General features: G+C 40.3%; 1 protein-coding gene and 1 non-coding gene across 3 annotated transcripts in view; both read left to right on the forward strand.

The window, feature by feature from the left end:
- Ckap5 (cytoskeleton associated protein 5) overlaps positions 1-23,705 on the forward strand; it is an 89,920-nt gene extending 66,215 nt beyond the window's left edge. For both annotated transcript variants that reach the window (XM_052182957.1, XM_052182959.1), the window contains exons 29-44: positions 1,818-1,967; positions 2,252-2,455; positions 2,642-2,777; positions 3,301-3,494; positions 5,927-6,099; positions 7,358-7,531; positions 7,755-7,875; positions 13,389-13,568; positions 14,845-15,032; positions 16,106-16,181; positions 18,450-18,638; positions 18,719-18,856; positions 19,288-19,371; positions 19,778-19,937; positions 22,719-22,870; positions 23,020-23,705. In XM_052182957.1, the coding sequence (XP_052038917.1) occupies positions 1,818-1,967; positions 2,252-2,455; positions 2,642-2,777; positions 3,301-3,494; positions 5,927-6,099; positions 7,358-7,531; positions 7,755-7,875; positions 13,389-13,568; positions 14,845-15,032; positions 16,106-16,181; positions 18,450-18,638; positions 18,719-18,856; positions 19,288-19,371; positions 19,778-19,937; positions 22,719-22,870; positions 23,020-23,265 (2,565 nt within the window). In that variant the 3' untranslated portion in view covers positions 23,266-23,705. The remainder of the gene's footprint in view (positions 1-1,817; positions 1,968-2,251; positions 2,456-2,641; positions 2,778-3,300; positions 3,495-5,926; positions 6,100-7,357; positions 7,532-7,754; positions 7,876-13,388; positions 13,569-14,844; positions 15,033-16,105; positions 16,182-18,449; positions 18,639-18,718; positions 18,857-19,287; positions 19,372-19,777; positions 19,938-22,718; positions 22,871-23,019) is intronic.
- On the forward strand, positions 3,011-3,122 carry LOC127686592 (small nucleolar RNA SNORD67). The gene has a single exon (XR_007978192.1). It is a non-coding gene; the product is annotated as a small nucleolar RNA SNORD67 (small nucleolar RNA).
- Positions 23,706-23,943: the final 238 nt, after the last annotated feature.

A 23,943-nucleotide genomic window follows, 5' to 3' on the forward strand; every position in this document is an offset into this window, starting at 1 on the left:
TTGTTTGAGACAGGGTCTTTCTGTGTAGCTCTGACTTATTCTGTAACTCACTGTGTAGATCAAGTTGTCCTTGAACTCACAGAGATCCTCCGACCTCTGCCTCCTGAGTGCTGATATTAGAGGTATGCGCTGCTATGTAATTTATGGGAGTCAGTCCATTCTTTCTTTGTATGAGTTCCAGAACTGAAGGCAAGCGCCGCTGGCATCTTGCTGGCCCTAAACAGATTCTTCTTGAAATTGTTTTTATTGGTTCTTTGAATTTTTTCATGCAGTGTATTTTGATCTTACTCCCTCTTTTAATCTCATCGGGCAGATCTTTCTAGTCTACATAGTAAGTTACTGGTCTCCATATAGACCCTTTCTCAAAAACAAAACAAATTATTTATTTGTGGGCATGTGTTTGCAAATACACACTTGCACATTACTCATACATATTTTGATTACTTATAATCAAATCACTATATTACAGTCATAGAATTACAAATTGTGCTGTCACAAACATGTTTCAAAGTCTGAAAAGATAGCTTAGTAGTTTAAGATTACATACTTCTCTTGCACGGGACCTAAGTTTGATTTCTAGGAATATGTCAGGTGGATCACAAACTCATGTAATTCTAGGTCCATGGATACTTACACAAACCCACACACAGATGTGCATACATATAATTTTAAAAAATCAAATCAGGTTTTTTAAAAGTACCTTTAAATATAGGTCTTTATGTACATAAGTAATTATATCTGCTAAATTCCTAAAATTGTATTATGTTTTAATTTGGTACATTTTTCCTCTAAAAATTTATGCCATGTCACACAATTATAGCATTTATATGCTTTTTTTTTGTTTTTATTATTTCTAGTGACACATTTTATTATATAGCCCTGACTGCTTCCTATGGTGCTAAGATTAAAAGTAAATAAATAAATGGTCATCAGCATTTTTTTTATATTAATATTTGCTCAAAATTGTTTTCTTATAGGATTTTGGAAGTGTAACACCTTGAGCTATATTTTATATCGTGTATTCATAATTAATAATGAATCTTTTTGGTTTTGGTTTTTTGAGACAGGGTTTCTCTGTATAGCCCTGGCTGGCTGTCCTGGAACTCACTCTGTAGACCAGGCTGGCTTAGAACTCAGAAATCCGCCTGCTTCAGCTTTCCAAGTGCTGGGATTAAAGGCATGTGACACCCCTACCCGGCTCTAATGAATCTTATTTAACATACTTAGAGCCAAGCATGATAGTACATGCTTATAGCCCCAGCATTTGGGTGGCGTAATCAGCAAGAGCTCAACTCTGAGTACAGCCTGGTCTATAGAGCAATATATTGTCTCAAGAAATGTAAGAACTAAGGAGCTAGGAAGGTGGCTCAACAGTTGAGAGCACTGGCTGTTCATACAGCGCACTAGGATTTGATTCCTGTCATCTACATGGTGGCTCACAACTGTGGCTGTAACTCCAGCTCCAAGGAATCCAGTACCTTCTTTTAGCCTTCAAAGGTACCAGGCATGAAAATAATACACAAACATACATGCAATTAAAACACTCATACACAAAAATGAAGAATAAAAGAAAACTTTAGGAAGACAAAAAAACAGGACTGAGCAGGTTAAGACACAAAGATTACTTTGAATTCAAGGCCAGTCTGCTCTCCATATTCAATCCAGTGAGTACTAAATAACATGAACCTGTCTCACAAAAAAGAACAAGAGCACAAAGATATCACATTAAGTTGAGCCTTTCAACTGTACCAGGTGACTCTCAACTTTGCTTCGGTTTGAGTGCCTGCATTCAGTACCTTTCTATTTCCCCCCCTCAGGTACTAAAGTGGAATTTTACTACCCCACGTGATGAATACATTGAACAGCTGAAGACTCAGATGTCTAGCTGCGTGGCTAAATGGTTACAGGATGAAATGTTTCACTCAGATTTTCAACATCACAATAAGGCCCTGGCTGTCATGGTTGATGTAAGTCTTCAAATAGATAAATATCTGCCTCAGGAATATGAAATATGGAATGCTGAGAATTGGTCACAACTTTGAATATTTTGAGGAAGAAGTAGGATACACCGTGTTCTCTGTAAACATGTTTCATTTGATAGAATAAATGATGGTGTATTTTGGGGATCCTGGTCAATGTTTAAAAACTTACATTTTCTTTTGGGCACCATTACAACTTAAGAAATGTATGCCTAGTAGAAATTTACATTTATATACAGTCTTACCTGTGGGGTTTTTACTTTTATTTTAAGCACTTGGAAAGTGAAAAAGACGGTGTCATCAGTTGCTTAGATCTTATCTTAAAATGGCTTACCCTCCGGTTTTTCGACACCAATACAAGCGTCCTAATGAAAGCACTGGAATATTTAAAGTTGCTTTTCACCCTGCTGAGTGAGGAAGAATATCATCTTACTGAGAGTGAAGCATCCTCCTTTATTCCCTATCTGATCCTCAAGGTACTGTGCTCTCATCCTGGGAGGCTGCTTGGGTTCTGAGCTAACCTGGGTTCTTATACTTTTATTCCCTCATCTATGGCGTGATGGTATCTCCTTTCATTCATTCTCAAGATCCTTTCAAGATACAATAATGCATGAAATAACCATTGCACTCAGCAAAGGTCTCTGTCATTTCTTGTTGACCAGGTTGGAGAACCAAAGGATGTCATTCGTAAAGATGTCCGTGCTATCCTGAACCGGATGTGCCTTGTCTACCCAGCCAGCAAAATGTTCCCCTTCATCATGGAAGGGACCAAGTCCAAAAACTCTAAGCAGAGAGCAGGTAAAGCAAAACATCTATGTGTGCCCGTCTATCTTTCTAGAGTTGATGAGAGCTAAGCTCCGAGCCCCATACGTGCTAGGCAAGTTCTCTGCACTGAGTTATGTGTCTCAACCCCCAGAATTGAAGTTAAGTTGCAAGTCTTTGCACAAGTGAGTCTCAAGAACTCATTTATAAATGAGCAATGACATTTCTTCAGTGTCTGTGTAGTTGATTCCAATTTTCCTTATTCAAACTGTGAGAGTGATGAGTTGCACACTAGTGGAGCCATAGTATCCAGGTGATACAGGCACCACTCAGTACCACCCTGGTGACAAAATCAAGTGCACAGGGGCCATCTGACTCACAGGCATACTTTGTCATGAACACTTATGACACCAGTGATTCATATATGACAGTGTAAAAGAAAGAAAAACCTAAAAGGACCCAGAATAAGATTTGGCACTTCCTGTGTGCCAAAGAAAAGTTGCAGAAACTTCTATACCATATTTTGGGTTTCATTAATCTGTTCATTCTTCCCCCATAGAGTGCCTGGAAGAGCTAGGTTGCTTAATTGAGTCCTATGGTATGAATGTTTGTCAGCCAACCCCAGGAAAAGCCTTAAAAGAGATAGCTATTCACATAGGAGACCGAGACAATGCTGTACGGAATGCTGCCCTCAACACCATTGTAACAGTGTACAACGTGCATGGAGATCAGGTGTTCAAACTGATTGGAAATGTAAGTGCTATTTCTCTGTATGCCTTGTGGATATGTTGTAAAAAGAATTCCATGGTTTCTTGGTTGTTGGGTTGCCTGCCATCTCCCTCTACTGGAGTTTCATTGGTTATTACGTTTAACCATTAAGATATTCTACATCCAGGTATGTATGTACTTCAGGTATTTTCACTGATGTTGAGCTAGTCTGGATTTGAGATACTGCTCTGTGGTTTTTGGTACTTTTGGTTATTAGTTAACAAGTACCCTTTTGGGGACAATGTTGGATACAGGGAGCAATCCTCAGCCGTGTGCTACTTTTCCAGGCACATTAGTTCTGCTTCTTGATTCCTTGCTTCCTTGTGAGCCAATCATTATTGTGTCTTGACCTTCAGTTCTTTACTCTGATAAAGTTATAATAGCACCATTTTCATGCACAATACTTAAATCATTGTATTTCCATTATCTAATAAAATACTATCACAAGTGAAGAAGAACATAAAACAAGTAGAAGTTGTTATATCAAATGGCCAAAAGTAAAAAATCGTGCTCATAGACACAATTTGTTTTTATCTATAAAACAAAAACTTCATTAATTTTTTTACGTTTTCTTCTTTTTTCTTCCTTTTAAAAAAGAAAAAAATTTAAGACCACCTGGCTGTCTTTCATATGTTGTTATTATAGCTGTGTAGATTTTAATGGCAGTTTACTTAATAATATAGTGATATGAAGGTTAGCAAGATAATTTAATGGATAAAGTTCTTTTGTAACCAAGCCTGAATACCTGAGTTTCGTCCCTGGAACTGCATGGTAAAAAGAAAGAATCAACTCCCACAAGTTTTTCTATAACTTTTATGTGAGTGTTGTAGTGCTTATATGAACACATATGTACAACATACACACACACACACACACCCCAAATAAATGCAAAGAAGCATTTTTTAGAAATAATGTAGTAGGTTTGTTTTGTTTATTTTTGAGATTATATTTATTTGCCTGGCGGTGGTGGCGCACGCCTGTAATCCCAGCACTCTGGGAGGCAGAGGCAGGTGGATTTCTGAGTTCGAGGTCAGCCTTGTCTACAGAGTGAGTGCCAGGACAGCCAGGGGTATACAGAGAAACCCTGTCTCGAAAAATCCAAATCCCCCCCCCAAAAAAATGATTATATTTATTTTTTATATGAATGAGTGTTTTGGTTACATGTACATATGTGCATATTTGTACCACATGTGTTCCTGGTGTCTACAGAATATATAGAATTAGACATGGAACCCCTAGAACTGGAGTTATAGCTGGACCCAATGGTATATATTCAGGAGGCAGAGGTAGAAGGACCTCTCTGAGTTCCATGACACCCAAAGCTATTACACAGAGAAGCCATGTCTTTTTTAAAAGAAGGGGGGGTCTGTGGTGTCATACACACTTTTTTTTAGGGAGGGGGTTCGAGACAGGGTTTCTCTATGTAGCCCTGGATGTTCTGGAACTCACTCTGTAGACCAGACTTGCCTCAAACTCAGAAATTCTCCTGCCTCTGCCTCTCAAGTGCTGGGATTAAAGGCGTACACCACCATTGCCCAGCTGGCATACATGCTTTTAATCCAAGCACTCAGGAGGCAAAGGCAGATAGGTCTCTGAGTTCCAGGACAGCCAGAGATACAGAGCAACCCTGTCTCCCGAATGGCAAAAATAAACAAAAACTGGAGTTACATGATTTTGGGCACCATGTGGGTACTGGTAACTGAACCTAGTCCTTTGCAAGAGTAACACATACTTTTTAACATAGAGCAAAATGTGTGTGTACGTGTGTGTGTGTGTGTGTGTGTGTGTGTGTGTGTGTGTGTGTACGCGCGCGCGCTATTTTGTTTTTAAAAGACTGGATTTGTCTGTGTGTAGCCCTGACTCACTCTGTAGTCCATGCTGGCCTTGAACTCAGAGATCCACCCATTAGGATCAAAGGTGTCCGTGTCACCTTTGCCTGGTCTATCACTGCATGGCTTCTTCTAAGCTGGAATGGGTAATTTTTTTTTTAATATTTATTTATTTATTATATGTAAGTACACTGTAGCTGTCTTCAGACACCAGAATAGGGTGTCAGATCTCTTTACGGATGGTTGTGAGCCACCATGTGGATGCTGGGATTTGAACTCATGACCTTTGGAAGAGCAGTCGGTGCTCTTACCCGCTGAGCCATCTCTCCAGCCCCATGGGTAATTTTTTGAGACAGGGTTTCTCTGTATAACCGCCCTGACTGTCCTAGAATTCCATTTGTAGTCCAGACTGTTTTGTAGACCAGGTGTCCTTGAACTTAGAGAAACTGTCTGCCTTTGCCTCCCAATACTGGGATTAAAAGCATGTACCATCATGCCAGGCTTGCAGTGGATAATTCTGGATTATTATTCTCCAAGTAGGATTTATATTTTAGTAAATGGGTGTGCTAATAGCTTGAATTTTTACAGCTTTCTGAGAAGGACATGAGCATGCTTGAGGAGAGGATAAAGCGGTCAGCAAAGAGACCCTCTGCTGCACCTGTGAAACAGGCAGAAGAGAAGCCTCAGCGCACACAGAATATAAACTCTAATGCCAACATGCTACGCAAGGGGCCGGCTGAGGACATGTCCTCCAGACTTAAGTATGTCACTATAGTTAGTTACCTGCTAGCATGTCTGTGGATTTAGCTTTGTGTGCTCAGAGCTTGTCTGTAACATAACCTTGAGTTTTTGTCACTATCATGCATGACAGAGTGTCTAGGGTAATGTCTTATGACCAAATGTTTAATCTTTCATTCTTCATTGTCTTTGTCTCAAAACCACTTCTAAATGGTCTTGTGCCTTCTTTCACTGCTTTTCCGTGGACAGAATTATGTATCGCACTTATAGGATGTAAGTACTGCCTGCTAATTTCTCATTAGCAGGGCTCTTATATCTTTCTAACTTCTGACATGGTTTCATCCCCTCTGGAGAGTGACCAGCTTTTACAACAGGGCAGCAGAGGGTGGCATAAATATCAGGCCTCCCATGAAAGTCTCCTATTCATGTTCCTGGTTTTGCTTTTGGTGGTTTTTGGGTTTTTTTGTCGTTATTACTTGGGTTTTTTTGAAAGAGGGTCTCATAGCCCTAACTGTCTTGGAGCACACCATGTAGACCAGGCTACCCTTGAATTCATAAACTTTTAGCTGTCTCTGCTTCCCAAAGTCCTGGTATTAAAGGGGTGTACTACCACAGCAGATCCAGTTTCCTGTTTTTAAGATAAGGCTAATGAGATGCATACATCCCAGAACTGGCTTATGGGCTCAAAATACTTCCTTTCAAACAAGACAGCACTGTTTGGGGCTGTGTGTGCTGCAAGTATAATTTTAACCAATTTGAATTTGGAAATTTTGTATAACTATATAATACTGGCCTGGTCCTATCAAGAGTGACTTCTTCAAAAAGCAATAACTATCTTTCCAAGTATAAAATGTACTGAAAACTGCAAAAGATGCCTATAATCAGGTCTTAAACACGAGTTAATTTCATGGAGAGAGAAAGGAATACCTAATCTATACTATTATTAATACTTTGGCTATTAATAGTAGATTTTCAGTCTTTATTAAATATTTTCTGCTCCAAGTTCAATAGAAGTTCAAGATTATTGTCAAGGCTTTTGCACATTAGAGATAATACATTTAACCAATAATCTAAGCACAAATTAAAGTTGCCTGCTCTCTCTTAGGATAACCCCAAACCAGTGTTGTCACTTCAGGCACTTTGCTGTACTCAAATCCTTCAGAGGGGCTGAAACCAGAAGTTGAACATCTGTCTTGAAGCTTTGAGGCAGCCAGCAGTGCTAATGTTATCCTGTGTGAAGAAATCCCTCTTAGTTCAGGAGCCTCTTTCTGCTTCCTTTAGTCAAGCTCGAAGCATGAGTGGGCATCCTGAAGCAGCCCAGATGGTTCGCCGAGAGTTCCAGCTGGATTTAGATGAGATTGAAAATGATAATGGTACAGTCCGCTGTGAAATGCCAGAGCTTGTCCAGCACAAACTTGATGACATTTTTGAACCTGTCCTCATTCCTGAACCTAAGTAAGTTCAGCCTTTTTATTTAAATACAAACAGCTCGTGATCATTAGAGTACATACCTGAAAAGAGCCCACTTTGGAAGTGCCATTGAAAATTCCTAGAGTTGATTACTGCCTGATAGTGACATCTTTACTAAAACCTGGATCTAGTAGAGAATTGCATAATTCCCACTCATTAAAATGTTTTATAATTCATATTGAATGTTTCCTTTTGATCTTTTGTCTAGGATCCGGGCAGTTTCTCCACATTTTGATGACATGCACAGTAATACAGCATCCACAATCAATTTCATTATCTCCCAAGTAGCCAGTGGTGACATCAACACAAGTATCCAAGCTCTGACACAGGTAATTGGTCTATGTAGAGACTTGTAAGAATAATGGATTATGTACTAGTATAATAACAGAATTGAAGCACATAGGCAATTTCCAGTATTATCCTGATTTTTAAAAAAAGGACACAGGGACCACTCAGTTATCATTTGTGTCAAATCCCCTGGAGTGCTAGAGTTATAAACAATTGTGAGCTACCATATGAGTGCCGGGAATCAAACCCAGGTCCACTGGAAGAGCAGCCAGTGTTCTTATTCATGAGCCGTTTATTCATTCCCCGGAAGCTATTTGTTTTAATCATTTTCTGTTTTCTTCCCTAACAGTTCAGTTTTAAGTATATATAAGTAGGGAAGAACTAGGTTTGTGTTTGCTGTGTGACAGTGGTTGTTAGTGGGGAACCACATTAGCTCAGAGCCAGGAGATAAAAGTCTAGATTACAGGTAGATTACAAGGAAAGTGTTCATAAAAGAACATTGCCATGTAATTGAGCATCTATCCCCAAGGAAAGGATGTCTATGCAGGGGTGTTAAGGCTCCAAGCAAAGCAAGTAACACACAGAGTGGCTCAGAATGAGGATCATCCAAACTAGAAAAGAAGCCGGGTGATGGTGGCGCATGCCTGTAATCCCAGCACTTGGGAGGCAGAGGCAGGCGGATTTCTGAGTTCAAGGCCAGCCTGGTCTACAGAGTGAGTGCCAGGACAGCCAGGGCTGCACAGAGAAACCCTGTCTTGAACAAACCAAATGAAAAAAAAAAATTAATTTTTAAACTGTCATCAACAGTGATGTTAGTAAAAAATTTAGCAATATATTTAAGACATTTACATAAAAAAATAATGAAGTGCTGGGTGGTAGTGGTGCACGCCTGTAATTCCAGCACTCTGGGAGGCAGAGGCAGGCAGATTTCTGAGTTCGAGGCCAGCCTGGTCTACAGAGTGAGTTCCAGGACAGCCAGGGCTACACAGAGAAACCCTGTCTCGAAAAAACCAAAAAGAAAAAAAAGAAGTATTAGTGAATGACATTTAAAATACACTGCTTGCTGGGCAGTGGTGGCACCACAAACCTTAGTAAAGCAGAGGCAGGTAAATCTCTTTGAGTTTGAGGCCAGACAGTTTTACGGTATGAGTTCCAGGACATCCAGGAGGACACACAAATACTGTCTCAAAGAGAAGGAAGGAGGGTGGGAGGGGGGAGAGAGACAGAGACAGAGACAACCATACATATATGTAATGTTTATGTGATTCAGAATTAGAAAGATGCTAGTTACCTAGTACATAATTTAAGTGTATTTCTTACCAAAAGAGGGCAACAGATTCCGGTATAGCTGGTTTGTGTGCCACAGTGTTATTGCTGAGAGTTGCTGGGAATTAAACTTAGAACTCCTGGACAAACAGACAATGCTCTTAACCACTGGGCCATCTTTCTAGCCCTGTTTGTTTGTTTGTTTGTTTGTTTGTTTGTTTGTTTGTTTGTTTGTTTGTTGAGACAGGGTCTCTGTGTAGCCTTGGCTATCCTCTAACTTACTCCTATAGCTCAGACTGGTGTCAAACTTACAAGTGCTGGAATTAAAGACATGTGCCACCACTTCCTGGCAAATTAAGTATATTTCCATTCAAAATTAACAACTGTCTAAATTTGAAACGCTGAGAGACTTACAGCACATGTGCAGAAGTGAGAGAACAACTTGTGAGAGTTATTCTGTCCAGTGGGTCCTATGACAATCTTTACTTCATAATAAGAATGCTGGAGGCTCAGAGTAACAGAAGGAAGACATGTTTATTTTCTGCTCTGTATAAACGGACCATGGTGGTGCATGCCTGCAATCCCAGCACTCAGGAGGCAGGAGGATCAAAACTCCATGGTTATTCTTTGCTACATATCAAGTTTGCAGCCAGCCTGGGCTACATGAGACTGTCTAATCTAAGATGGAAAATAACAATAACAACAAGGAAAAAAAAAAAACAGGCATAGTGGTGGCATATACCTTTAATCCCAGAATTGAGGAGGCAGGTGGATCTCTGTGAGTTCTATGAAAGCCTGGTCCACAATGTGAGTTCTAGGACAATCAGCCAGGGCTATTACACAGAGAAATGGCAGGGGGGTGGGGGTTTTGGGATAGGGGGGTGTCCGAGACATAAGTCGATACTGCATCTTTCTTTGTTTTTTTTTTTTTTTGAAACAAGGTCTCTGGCTGTTCTGGAATGCCATGTGGACCAGGCTGGCCTTGAACTCAGCCATCTGAATGCCTCTGCCTCCTGAGTACTGATATTTAAGGCATGTACCATCATGCCAATCACATTAGTGCATTTTTAAAGTTGTGTGAAGCTAGGCACTAGAGGTGCATGCCTTTAATCCCAGCACTTGGGAGGCAGAAGCAGGTGGATTTCTGAGTTTGAGGCCAGCCTGGTCTACAGAGTGAGTTCTAGGACAGCCAGGACTATATAGAGAAACCCTGTCTCAAAAAAGAAAAAATAAAAGAAAAAACAAAAATAAAGTGCTGTGAAGACTAGAAGTGTGGCTCATCTGTCTAGTACAAGCTTAGAATGTGCAAGGCCTAAGGTCAGTCTCCACCAAAAGAAAACAAACAGTATGCGTCCTCTTTTAAAGATTTATTTAATTATTATATGTAAGTACAGTATAGCTGTCTTCAGACACCAGAAGAGGGTATCATGTGGGTACTGGGATTTGAACTCATGACCTTCAGAAGAACAGTCATTGCTCTTACCCATTGAGCCATCTCTCCAGCCCCATGTGTTCTATTAAGAAAGGGGAATGTTGGCTGGGCAGTGGTGGTGCATGCCTTTAATCCCAGCACTTGGGAAGCAGAGGCAAGTAGATTTCTGAGTTCGAGGCCAGCCTGGTCTACAGAGTAAGTTCTAGCACAGCCAGGGCTACACAGAGAAACCCTGTCTCAGGGCAAAAAAAAAGAAAAAGTGGAGGAATGTTGGGGCTAGAGAAATGGCTCAGTGGTTAAGAGCACTGACTGCTCTTCCGAAGGTCCTGAATTCAAATCCCAGCAACCACATGATGGCTCACAACCATCCATAATGAGATCTGATGCCCACTTCTGGTGTGTCTAAAGGCAGCTACAGTGTGCTTACAATAATAAGTAAATCTTTAAAAAAAAAATGTTCTCTCAGACATAAAAATGTAGGCATATAAGGATATATATACTCAAAGATTTTGTTTATTGTAATGTACTAAACTAGAAACACTGCAAAGTCTCAGTAAAGAAATGATTGAAAATTTTGGTAAATGCATAAGCCATTATTGTTGGTTTTCTTCGTTTGTTTTAAGTCAATGATCTCAACCTGTGGTCGATCCCCATATATCAGATATTCTACATATCAGATATTTATATTATGATTCATAACAGAAAAATTATAGTTATAAAGAAGCAACAAAATAATTTTATGACTGCAGGGCGTCACCACAACATGAAGAATTGTATTAAAGGATCATAGCATTGGAAAGGTTGAGAAACTAGTATTACAAGATTTTGTTTTTATGAGTATTTTGCATGCATGTATGCACAACATATGTGTATATCTGATTGATTCCTACAGAATCCAGAAGAGGGCATTAGATTCCTTGGAACTGGAGTTAAAGACAGTTTTGAGGGTCCATGATAAGGCTGGAAACCAAATTCTAGTCCACTGCAAGAACAGCAAGTGTTCCCATAATAGCAGAGCCAGATATCTCTCCAGCATCTTGCACTGCTTTCACAAATAGAGTTGTTCTTTTGACTTTAGAGGATTTTCAAAATTTTCCACTGAATTAGAAAGCTAGATGCCAACCAGAGTAAGGAGGTTCATGCACTCAGAGGTGCAGGCAGGCGGATCTCTCTGAGCTCAAGATCTACATAGTGAGTTCCAGGACGGCCAGGTCTAAATAGTGAGACCCTGACACAAAAAACAAAGCTAGATGCAGAAAAGTACATGTAATCTTTGTATAATAAATGTGTTCCTAAAGCCTTCAGATTATGTGTACTATAATTATTTATATAATAACAATATTAAATAGAAGACAATAACACCATAAATATGAAAGAATGTATGTCTACTTATTAATGTAATTTATAGAAAGAAGGAAAATAATCCTCCTTGGAAATGCAGTTTTTTATGATGTGCATATGGAAACATTAAACTTTCCCACTGAATACTATGTTTGTGAAGTAGGCATACATGAAGAGATACTGACAGGAAGGCCTACACACCAGGAGGCACTGTTCACATATAAATGGAGTTGTGCAGCTTGGCAGTCCTGCTGAAAATGAAGTTTACTGAATGTCAACATATAGTATATACAGTATAAATCTGCTTAATATGCCTAGAATACACAAGGCCATTGGAAGATACTTTTATATTAGTGTATACAAGATAAATATTTTTCTGCAGAACATTTTACCACCACTACAATCAATCAAGTACTAAACTAGGAAAAACAGTGGACATGAGAAAATTGAGTTTTTAGTTTAGACTGAATAAATAATCTGAACTTTTTGAGTCTCATCTGATAAATGTAGATCTTTTCTTGTTACTTTTTGTTATTAAGATTATTTGTCTTAGCCAGGCAGTGGTGGTGCCTGCCTTTAATCCCAGCACTTGGGAGGCAGAGGCAGGTGGATTTCTGAGTTCAAGGCTAGCTGGTATACAGAGTGAGTTCCAGGACAGCCAGGGCTATAGAGAAACCCTGTCTCGGAAAAAAAAAAATTATTTGTCTTTTTACGTTTTGACAGTATTATAAATCAAACCCCAGGATATGATCTACCACTGAGCTCTTCATTCATAGAGATTATATATGAAACAAACTATATACATATAGATAAGATTGTTTGTTTGGGGTTTTTATTATTGTTGCTGTTATCTTTATTTGTTCGAAGACAGGTTCTCATTTTGTAGCCCAGGATATCCTGGAATTTGGCTGGTAGCCGAGGCTGAACTCAAATGTAAAATCCTCCTGCTTCCTCAGCCTTCAAAGTGCTGATTATAGGTATGTTTCACTCTTGAAGGTTTAGTAGTAACACTGTCTAAAAAAAGTATTCTTTTTTGTTTTGGTTTGGTTTTGGTTTTGGGTTTTTTTTTTTTTTTTTTTTTTTTTTTGGTTTTTGGTTTTTGGTTTTTTCGAGACAGGGTTTCTCTGTGTAGCCCTGGCTATCCTGGAACTCACTCTGTAGACCAGGCTGGCCTTGAACTCAGAGATCCGCCTGCCTCTGCCTCCCAAGTGCTGGGATTAAAGGCACGCCACTACCCCCCTGCCATTCATGTTCATTAATTGAACATTCAAGCAAAGAAATTATTCTCAAACTAGACTATAAGGTTCTTAGAATAGAATCTCTGGCTAATTCATTTAATACTATCCTGCTCAGTAAGTGTGTGTGTGTGTAATGATTTAATTCCTAAGGATAGTTATTTCTAAAGTTTTTTTTTTTGAAGTAAAATAAGTGCTTTGCTAATGAATTCTCCTATAGAAATGTGCCTTATAATAATGTCTTTCTGCTACTCACAAAGCTTGGAATTTTTCTTGTCAGATTGACGAGGTCCTAAGGCAGGAAGACAAAGCTGAAGCTATGTCGGGCCATATTGATCAGTTTCTGATAGCAACATTCATGCAGCTAAGACTCATCTACAGCACACACATGGCAGATGAAAAGTTGGACAAGGAAGAAATCATCAAGTTGTATAGCTGTATCATTGGCAACATGATTTCGGTAAGAGATTTCTGCAGAACTGGAGAGTCTCTTAAGATCTGTCATCCCACCCAGTTTCTCAGGCCAGAGTCAATGCTGATGTTCCAGTGAGACCTGTGTCCACTTGCTAGAATTATCATGAGTCATGGAGCCAGTTGTTGACTTTTTGCATTGAATGTTACCTGTTAGGTGTTTCATCTAGCACAGCTGGAGCAGAGAAGGAATGAAGAATAGACAGAAATAGAACCACAGAAAAGCTGGGATCATGTGGTCTGAACTTTGAGATGGGGAAATCTCAGCACCCCAGAAACTCAACAAATTTATGTAGAATCAAACAGAAAGGCAGGGTTGTTGCATGTTGAGAAACAAGGAGGAGGGTTATGTAATATGACTGGATAAAGGACGTAGGTTTAGCTAATCTCTACAGGAGCAGTCTGTAGGTGAGTAGCCTTCAGGCCAGTGAACATGGTTGTTGGGGAGCTGTGAAGGACATTTCTATAGACACCTAGAATATCCTACTCTTGGACCCCCGAGGAAGAAAGTCCTCTATGTCTCACACTGAGAAGGCATTGCCATTTCCTTAGGGCTGAGACTAGTGTCGTTTTATTTATTTGTTTGTTTGTTTATTTATTTATTTATTTTTAAGAATCTATATATTTTTTTAGATTTATTTATTTATTATATATAAGAACATTGTAGCTGTCTTTAGACACACCAGAAGAGGGCATCAGATCTTATTACAGATGGTTGTGAGCCACCATGTGGTTGCAGGGATTTGATCTCAGGACCTCTGGAAGTCTTAACCACTGAGCCATCTCTCCAGCCCCAAGACTAGGGTCCTTGATACAGACCATGTTAGCCCACATTTATTCAGGAATTCCTTTATTCAGGGCTTCCTCCTCCCCTCTCCAGAGTTAGGATATAGAGTAGACTGCTTAGTTCTTCCTAGTGTTCTGCTTCCTACCAGTTTCTTCTACAGGCAAAGCAGGTCCTATTTAGCTTTTCATGGATAATTGTGGATCAAAAATAAAGTAGAAAGGAAGCATACCAATTAATTTGGACTTTTTTCTTTTTACCATTCTGAGGTTTTAAAAATGCAATGTAATTATGTCAAGTATGTCGATAAAAGCATGCAGTCCCAGCACTTAGAAGTTTAAAGTATTGGCCAGCTAGGCCACAGAGTAAAACCTTTGTCAATATATGTAGCTCAATATTGACTAGAATATACCAACTATGTTTTTCTTCTTTGTCTCACATATTGAGTGTTAACCTCCCTAACACAGTTAGAACTGGATAGCTATTTCAGATAGAGAGCTTGGCCCGGGAGGCCTCCACTGGAGTCCTGAAAGACCTGATGCATGGACTGATCACCTTAATGCTGGATTCTCGGATTGAAGATCTGGAGGAAGGACAACAGGTGATTCGTTCTGTGAACCTCTTGGTGGTGAAGGTTTTGGAGAAATCAGACCAGACCAATATCCTCAGGTATATTTATACCCTTATCAGTAAAGCTTGGGATAGTCTCTTATCTACACATAAAAATCAGGTAGCCAGAGCTGAGAGTGTACTCAGTCAGTAGAGTACTTGCCTAGCATTCAGAGTCCTGAGTTTGCTCCAAGCACCTGTAAAACCCCAGCATAGTGGCGCTCTCCTGTAATTCCGTCACTGAGGAGGGGTTCCCCTTGGCTGTAATTCCATCACTGAGGAGGGTTCCCTTTGGCTGTAATTCCATCACTGAGGAGGGTTCCCCTTGGCTGTAATTCCATCACTGAGGAGGGTTCCCCTTGGCTGAGGCAAGAGGATCAAAGTCATCATCAGGTCAATCGTAACTTTCAGATTTGCCTAATAAGATGATTTATTACTTTCTTCTAAGTGAATCATCTATTTCAGGCTAAAACTAGTAACCATCAATATAATTAATTTTTTAATAAGACAGTAAAATATACTGGTTATATCTCTAGCATTATGCTTGTCTCTCAGCTACTGATGACCATGAAAAAAAGAAAACAATGACAAGATTTACCAATTTTCAAATAAAATCTTTTTTTTAAAGATTTATTTATTTATTTTATGAATATGAGTACACTGTTGCTGTTCTCAAACACACCAGAAGAGGGCATCAGATCCCATTAAGATGGTTGTGAGCCACCATGTGGTTGCTGGAAATTGAACTCAGAACCTCTGGTAAAGCAGTCAGTGCTCTTAACCTCTGAGTCAACTCTCTAGCCCAAATAACAAGATCTTAATGATTGATCTTACTTTTAGTAATTATCATGATCTGTGAATTACTTATTAGGTAGATAGAGAATATTTACACTTCAGTTATTGATTTTTTTTTTCTTTTTTGGTTTTTTTTGGGGGGGGGTTCGAGACAGGTTTTCTCTGTGTAGCCCTGGTTGACCTGGAACTTACTCTGTAGACCAGGCTGGCCCCAAACTCAGAGATCCGCCTGCCTCTGCCTCCCAAGTGCTGGGATTAAAGGCGTACCCCACCACTGCCCCAGTTACTGATTTTAAGAATGAAGTTTTAAAATTTATTAATGCTATTTGTTTTTCCAGTGCCCTGCTTGTTTTACTTCAGGACAGCTTACTAGCAACAGCTAGTTCTCCCAAATTCTCAGAGCTTGTTATGAAGGTAAAGTTGAAATGATTTCATCTCTTTTCTTTCAAAGATATAATCACCTTTTTTGCACGGAGGTGGGAGTGGCATTCAAGATAGTGTTTCTCTGTGTGGTCTTGGCTGTCCTGGAACTCAATCAGTAGACCATGCTAGCCCCAAATTCAGAAATCCACATGCCTCTGCCTCCAGAGTACTGAGATTGAAGGCGTGTGCTATCACCATCCACCTATAATCACATTTTTAAAATGTAGAGGGAAAGAAATTTGAATTATGATATTGACTCAAATCAACCAAGTATAGACAAAACATATAATTGTTAAGTCAGGCAGGGTAACAATTGTAATTCCAGAAAACAAGAGGCTAAGGAAGGAAGATAGGAGTCAAAACCAGCCTGAGATACCTAATGTAGTATTATTGAGACAGTGAGGAGCCGGGCGGTGGTGGCACATGCCTTTAATCCCAGCACTCTGGGAGGCAGAGGCAGGTGGATTTCTGAGTTCGAGGCCAGCCTGGTCTACAGAGTGAGCTCCAGGACAGCCAAGGCTACACAGAGAAACCCTGTATCAAAAAAAAAAAAACAAAAAAACAAACAAACAAACAAACCAAATCCAAAACAAACAAACAAAAGAAACAGTGAGACTGGCTCTCAAAAATACACACATACACACACACACACACACATACACACACACATATATAATTGGACTTTTTTTTTATTTCAACTTATCGCTAAATCCAAGTCTACCATTCTCAGTGTCAGTCTACAAGCTGTGATGTATATATACCTTCATCCTGATGAGGCAGGGAAGGATTCACCTGCTTCCGCTTCCTAGTGCTGGAATTAAAGCTGTACACCACCAAGCCTGGCTCCCTAAAAATCTTTGCAAAGAGGAACAAGCTACTACAGTGGCTTATACCTGTAATCCCAGCACTTGGAAAGTGAAACAAAATCACAGGCTTCTTGTACATAGTAAAGTTCATGGCCAACCAAACCAGAAGGCAAGAAGTTTGATAAGGGATTTTCATTATGAGGGAGAGGTATATACAGGTCTATAATGTTTAGTCTTTCATAAAACTCTCCAGATGAATATAAGTGTAACATAGTACTACTACTATAGTAGTAGTATAGGATACTTTGCTTCATTAGATTAGATTTGGTTAAATTATCTAAGCTATTTTATACTTAGGTACTAAGGAAACTAAGAATTTAAACATTTCTTTGGATTTTTTTGTTTTTTCCAATATTTAAAATGTCCTTGTCTGAGGAGAGTGGGAGTGAAAATGGGAGAGTTGAGTTGAGATGGATGGTCACAGGGATGACTTGTCACACTTCAGTGGGGGACATGGGTGAGCAGATTCATGTCTTTAAGTTTTAGTGGCCAAACTGGAAGGATGTGACCAACATTTATATCTTACATCTTACATACCTATAATCACAGTATTTAGAAGGCTGAAGCAAGAAAATGAAGTTTGAAGTCAATCAGTCTACTTAAGGACCCCTTATATCAAAACAGAGTCTTGAGGCCTAGGGAAATGGCTTTGTCTGTAAAGTGCTTGTTATGTAATCTGGGTGAAAAGATCTGGATTTGTGGCCCCAGCCCTGGGGAGGCAGAGACAGTAGAGGAGGATGGATCACTAGGATTGGCCAACCTGTCTAGCTGATTCAGCAAGATCCAGGTTAAACATGAGACTGTCTCATAATGGAAAGTAATAGATCTGATCTCCACATACATATGCACACACATAGTAAATCAGTATTGTACACATAGAAAACACACTCATCTAAAAATAGAGTCTTGAATTTGGAAAAATGATAAATTATCTTTTTTTTTTTTTTTAATTTTTTTAGTTTTTGGTTTTTTTGAGACGGGATTTCCCTGTGTAGCCTTGCAGTTATCTTCATCTTTTTAGTCACTCCTTTTGTTTCTTATTTCTTAATGGTTTGTTACTTTTTAAATGCATTGGTGTTTTACCTTCTTGGATGCCTATGTAAAATAATTGGATCCCTTGCAACTGGAGTTACAGACTGACTGGGTCTTCTGGAAGAGCAGCCAGTGTTTTTTGTTTGGTTTGGTTGGTTTTTGCTTTTTTTATTAAGGGTTTCTCTATTGTAGCCCTGGCTTTCCTGATACTCTGTAGACCAGACTGGCGTGAACTCAAGAGATCCCCTTACTTCTGCCTCTCAAGTACTGGGAAAAAAGGCATGGGCCACCACCACCCAGCTGCAGCCAGTGCTCTTAACTGCAGAGCCATCTTTTACCCTCTGGTTTCTTATTTTAATAGTGTCTATGGAGAATGGTTCGACTATTGCCTGACACCATCAACAGCATTAACCTAGACAGAATTCTTCTGGACATCCACATTTTCATGAAGGTCTTTCCCAAAGAGAAATTGAAGCAATGCAAAAGTGAATTTCCTATAAGGACTCTGAAGACCCTTCTGCATACTTTATGCAAATTAAAAGGACCTAAGGTGAGTGAGAACAACAATGGGTCTCTTGAGTAAATTTCCTGGGAATCATTACTAGTGTTTGAATGTACTGTCTCCTTCAGATCCTGGACCACCTTACAATGATTGATAATAAGAACGAGTCAGAACTGGAGGCCCACCTGTGCCGGATGATGAAGCACAGTATGGACCAGACTGGGAGCAAGGCTGATAAGGAGACAGAGAAGGGGGCTTCAAGAACAGTGAGTAGCCCGAATTCCAGGGGAGGAGAGGAGGATCTTAGCACTCAGAGTCATCGGTATCTTGGTTTGCTGCTATGACCATTTCTGCCTAACAGTTTTAAAACACTTGAGTGAACACATGATTTTTTGATCTCCAAAAAAGAGTTCTGTGTCTGAGCCCAGAGCATCAATAGATCACTAGGTAAGTCCACTGTGAGCTCTACTTAACTGGAGAACGGACCGGCTAGTCCTCAAAGTTGAGGTGAAATCCTTAGACTAGAGACTCTCATAACCAGAATACTAGTATTGCTCCTCTAAGCTTTTTAGCTCCAAGCTTCCTAAACCAGCAGAACCACACCTATAAGGCCTATATTTTTGAAATATGGTCTGTTAGCATCCATCCTTTCATTTGTTCAACTCTAACCATTCCTTTGTATTTTTCAATTTATTAGGATGAAAAATCATCAAAGGCCAAAGTAAATGATTTCTTAGCTGAGATTTTTAAGAAGATTGGCTCTAAAGAGAACACTAAGGAGGTGAGAACGAAAGCCCAAGACTGGTATGGTAGCACAGTAGTTAGAGTACTTGGAAAGCCAAAGTAGAAAATTGCAAGTTTGAGACTAGACTGAACTATATTCATAGTGAGACTGTCCCAAAAAGGGAAACATAACAAAAAGGCAGGTGTTGTGGTACACAATTGTAATCTTAGCCATCAGGAGGCTGAGGCAGATGATTGCTGTAAGTTTGAGGCCAATCTGATCTACATAGGACGTTCTGGGCCAGTCAAAGTTATATAATAAGTCCTTATCTGTGAAAAACCTGAAGGAGGGGTGGAGGGAGTAAGGCTGGAAGGAAGCAGAGGAGTGGAAGGGGTTAAATAGGTACGGTTTTCTTTGTGAAACACTAACTTAATACCCATCCTCTTTCTTTCTTTTTAACCAGGGTCTAGCAGAGTTATATGAGTATAAGAAGAAATATTCAGATACTGACATTGAACCGTTTCTGAAAAATTCCTCGCAGTTCTTTCAGAGTTATGTTGAAAGAGGCCTTCGGGTGATTGAGATGGAGAGAGAAAGCAAAGGCCGCATTCCCACTTCAGCAGGTGTGGTTTCCTGTTACAGCTCTAGAAATAGACTAAAATAGTTGCAGCCACCCACTCCATTGGCATTCTTGTTGATACTAGCCTTATCTTAGTTTGGTGACAACTAAAGCTTCTGGTCTTCTCTTCCTGCCAGGAAACCTTTTGGCCCTACCTGCAAACCATGCACAGGATGCACTCCCACCTCTCCCTACCTTCACCTTGACACCTTGGGGGAAACAGTGTTCTCTCTTCCCTGAACTACACCAGAGTGCCCACCTGTTGGTTCTCCCTACTCTCTCTCACCTTCACTCTTTGTGCATATTTCCACACAGAGCATCAGAAGGAGTTTCCAACTATTTTCTAGAAGGCAAAACCTTCTCGGACCCTGTCTACTGCTCCCCGGCCCCACCAACTCCCCACATTGTTTCTGAAACACAGATGCATAGGCCTTGGCACCTTTGTGCTGACTCTGTCATTCTTTGTTCTTCTGTGGGATTGAAACAAGGGACTTGTGCATGCTCCAGATACACTCGGCAACTAGTACATTTGTAGCTCCTGCATTGGCGATTTGATTTTTGTTTGTTTGTTTGTATGTATGTTTATATACACATACATATACACACACACACATACTGCTGTTGCTTCTAAGAGAGCCTATTGGCCAATTCCCTAGCCTTGTTAAGCTCTTGTTCACAAAGATCTGCCTGCCTCTGCACCTAGGTTCTGAGTTTAAAAGGGATATGCCACTACCCCCAGCACATTTCCCACTTCTAACATATATGATAATAATATCTGTTTGTTTTGTGTCTGTCACTCTCAGCTAAAATTCAAAATCCACATGGGGGGTACTGAAGTACTGTAGTTCAGTTTGTAGAGTACTTGTTTAGTATGTAAAAAGAATTGGGTTCAATACTTAGCACCCAATAACTGGGCATGGTAATACATGCCTATAATCCTAGGAGGATCAGAAGTTCATGTCTATCCTTGGCTACGTAGAGACCATCCTGAGTTGCATGAGACCCTGTTATAAAGAAGAGAAGGAAAGAAAAGATCTGCTGGAAAAGGATTTTATCTGTTTAGTTGCCTAGAACAAAATTGGCACTCTGCAGTTATTTTAGGGATGGTTAGCATGAATGCATAGCCAAAGTTAGTTCAGGCTAAAATAGTACTGTCCCCACAACCAAAAGGCTCCTGTGAAAGTTGCTGCTCACTGAAACAAAGGAAGACAAAGGAGGTTTCAGTTTTAAAAAATATTTAAACCAAAGGCAGCCCCAGCTACAGAAGTTCTTGTCCTCAGGGCAGAGCAGCCAGAATGTGACCTCTCAGATGCTTGATGCCTGTCAAAAGTAGTGTGCACCTTGTGTAGTTTAGCTTCTCTTTCTGCATCTGTCTGACTCACTTAAAGGTTTGCTTTCCTGGTTGGTTGAGTTTTGACACCATAAATGACCACTCTCCAACCCATCAAAGGTTGCACAAGGGTGGTAAACAAACACCAAGTGACAGCAGACCCGTGGTTGGCGTAGCCACAAGTAGCCCTCTTTTTCCCGTTTCCAGAGTTCTTTGTTGTAGTGTTCTTTTTTAAATTATTTTTATTTCATGTATGGGTGTTTTTTCTACTGAGTGTCTGTGCACCAAATCTGTGCAGTGCTCTCGGGGGCCAAAAGAAAACAAGCATCAGAGCCCTGGAACTGGAGTCACAGATGTGAGCTACTATGTGGATGCTAGAAGTCAGACCTCTAGAAAAACAGTCAGTGGTCTTAACTGCTGAGCCATTTTGCCAGCCCTTAGACAAACTAAACTTTCTTATCTCTAGCACTAAGCCATCTCCTTGCCCTAAGTTAGGTTTGTTTGTGTTTTTCTCTTAATTTGCACGTGTATGCAGGCATGTCTATATGTATATGGGCATGTGTACAGCTGAAGGAGCCTGTGGAAGCCCAGAAATGATGGTGAATGTAGTCTTGCGTTTCTCCTTGTTCTCTGTTTTATAAATTGAGGGAGGGTCTCTTGCTCAGACCTAGAGCTCACTGGTTCAGCTATTTTACCTGGAACCAGCTTGCTCTGTGACTCTCCTACTGCATGCTGGGATTTTGGATCAGCTGCTATGCTATGCTATGCCTACCTAGCATTTATTTAAATTCTAGCGATTCAGACTCCTGTCTTTACATTTTATCCATTTAAGTCATCTTTTCAGCTCTATAAGTTAGACCTTTTAAATGTTGTACTTTATAACTGTTCCCTGTTGGAAATTTAGGAATTGAGATGAATTTGTGTTGTTCTTCTCCAAGAATATTGATGGATAGTCCTATCCCTTGTTCTTTCCTGTAGATTTGAAAAACTTGTGTCTGTTATATCATCCAACCCAACCATAATTGATTCTGCCAAATACTCTCATTTTCTAAGTTGGGCAGTTACCACATACTTAGAAATAGCTTAGGGACTTTGGATTGCCTGTCAGCCCCGTGATTGTCGGTATATAATCCTTCATATAACCAAGGTGAAGCAGGCAGCCCTTTTGTGTCAACTCTTAAAGTTCTAAGTGTAGGTTGTGTATTTGAGAGCAGCCTGCATCACTAAGTCCAGGTAGATCCTTGGAGTGTTTTTGAGTTTTCAAGTACAGTGGAGACATTCAGACATTTAAATTTTGTTGTTGTTGCTAGGGTTATGCTAGGATTGTGTATGATATACATATGTTGTGCCACTGAGCCCTAGAAATTATTGGTTGTCTTTGGTAATAGATTGACCATTGCATTCTGGAAGTTGGGATGTGTGGATTGTTCATATGCTTCCTTCATTTTCCTATAGGCATTTCCCCTCAGATGGAGGTCACGTGTGTGCCCACTCCCACAAGCACAGTGTCCTCTCTAGGTAACACAAATGGAGAAGAAGTGGGGCCATCTGTCTACCTGGAAAGGCTAAAAATTCTCCGGCAGCGGTGTGGTCTTGACAACACAAAGGTATTGTTCCTTTCTTTCTGTGTGGGGTGGAGCGGAGCCACAGGTTCACCCACAGCAGAGCGGCCTGCCTTTGGTGCACACTGCTAAAGAGTCGTATCTTGACTGCTTCCCCTGAACTTAGCCAGTGTCTCTCTGTCCTCTCTCAACAGCAAGATGACCGGCCTCCACTGACCTCTTTGCTCTCCAAACCATCAATTCCTCCAGTTGCCTCTTCCACAGACATGCTCCATAGCAAGCTCTCACAGCTTCGGGAGTCCCGGGAACAGCACCAGCACTCAGACCTGGATTCCAACCAGTCCCACTCTGCGGGAACCATGACCTCCTCCTCCTCCTCCACGACTAACATCGATGACTTGAAAAAGAGACTGGAGAGAATAAAGAGCAGTCGCAAATGAAGCTGCCCCTCCCTCAGCACTCCGCAGCTTTAGTTTACTAATCTAGAAGTCCTGTAGTGTGAAGCGGCCCCTGCAGGCCTCATTGTACACAAACTGGTTGTATGTATCAGACTGCAGATGGGGAAGAGCAGTGAAGGCTCAAGTTTGCACATGCTCTGCTTCTAGAAGACGGACTGTGGGTTAGGTTAGTGTACAGACTTCTAAACAGCTGCTCCCTCAGCTCAGAGTAGGTTCCATATCTTTTTTTGTTTTCTTTAATGGCTCATTTGTAAAATTGTCCTAATTTTTCCTAGCTTTCAGCCATTAGAAACTCTTTTAATAGTTCCTTTTGAGTTGTGAGCTCTCCTGTAGCCCTGAAGGGACACTGTATTCTGTATGAATGCATGGCATGAGACAACTAATTTAAGAGTCTTTTATAAATAAAGTTTGCATTAACTATACCCATTTCCCAAAATGCTCTGGGAGTTCTGGACAACTATTTTCTGTCACCTGTCTAAGGAAAGCTTGGTCAATTATTTGAGCCCACGTAGAGATGGGTTTGTTAATGGCCTGCTGAAGTCTGTCTGCCTTCTCTAAATTCACAGATTAGGTTTTAGTTCCACTGAAACAGGAGAGACTTGTTGGCCTGCTGTCCACATGCAGACCCAAGGAGCAGAGAAAGCTGGACCCTCCTTGTTT

This window comes from Apodemus sylvaticus, chromosome 5, assembly GCF_947179515.1.
Source record: "Apodemus sylvaticus chromosome 5, mApoSyl1.1, whole genome shotgun sequence".
NCBI classification, from domain to species: domain Eukaryota; kingdom Metazoa; phylum Chordata; class Mammalia; order Rodentia; family Muridae; genus Apodemus; species Apodemus sylvaticus.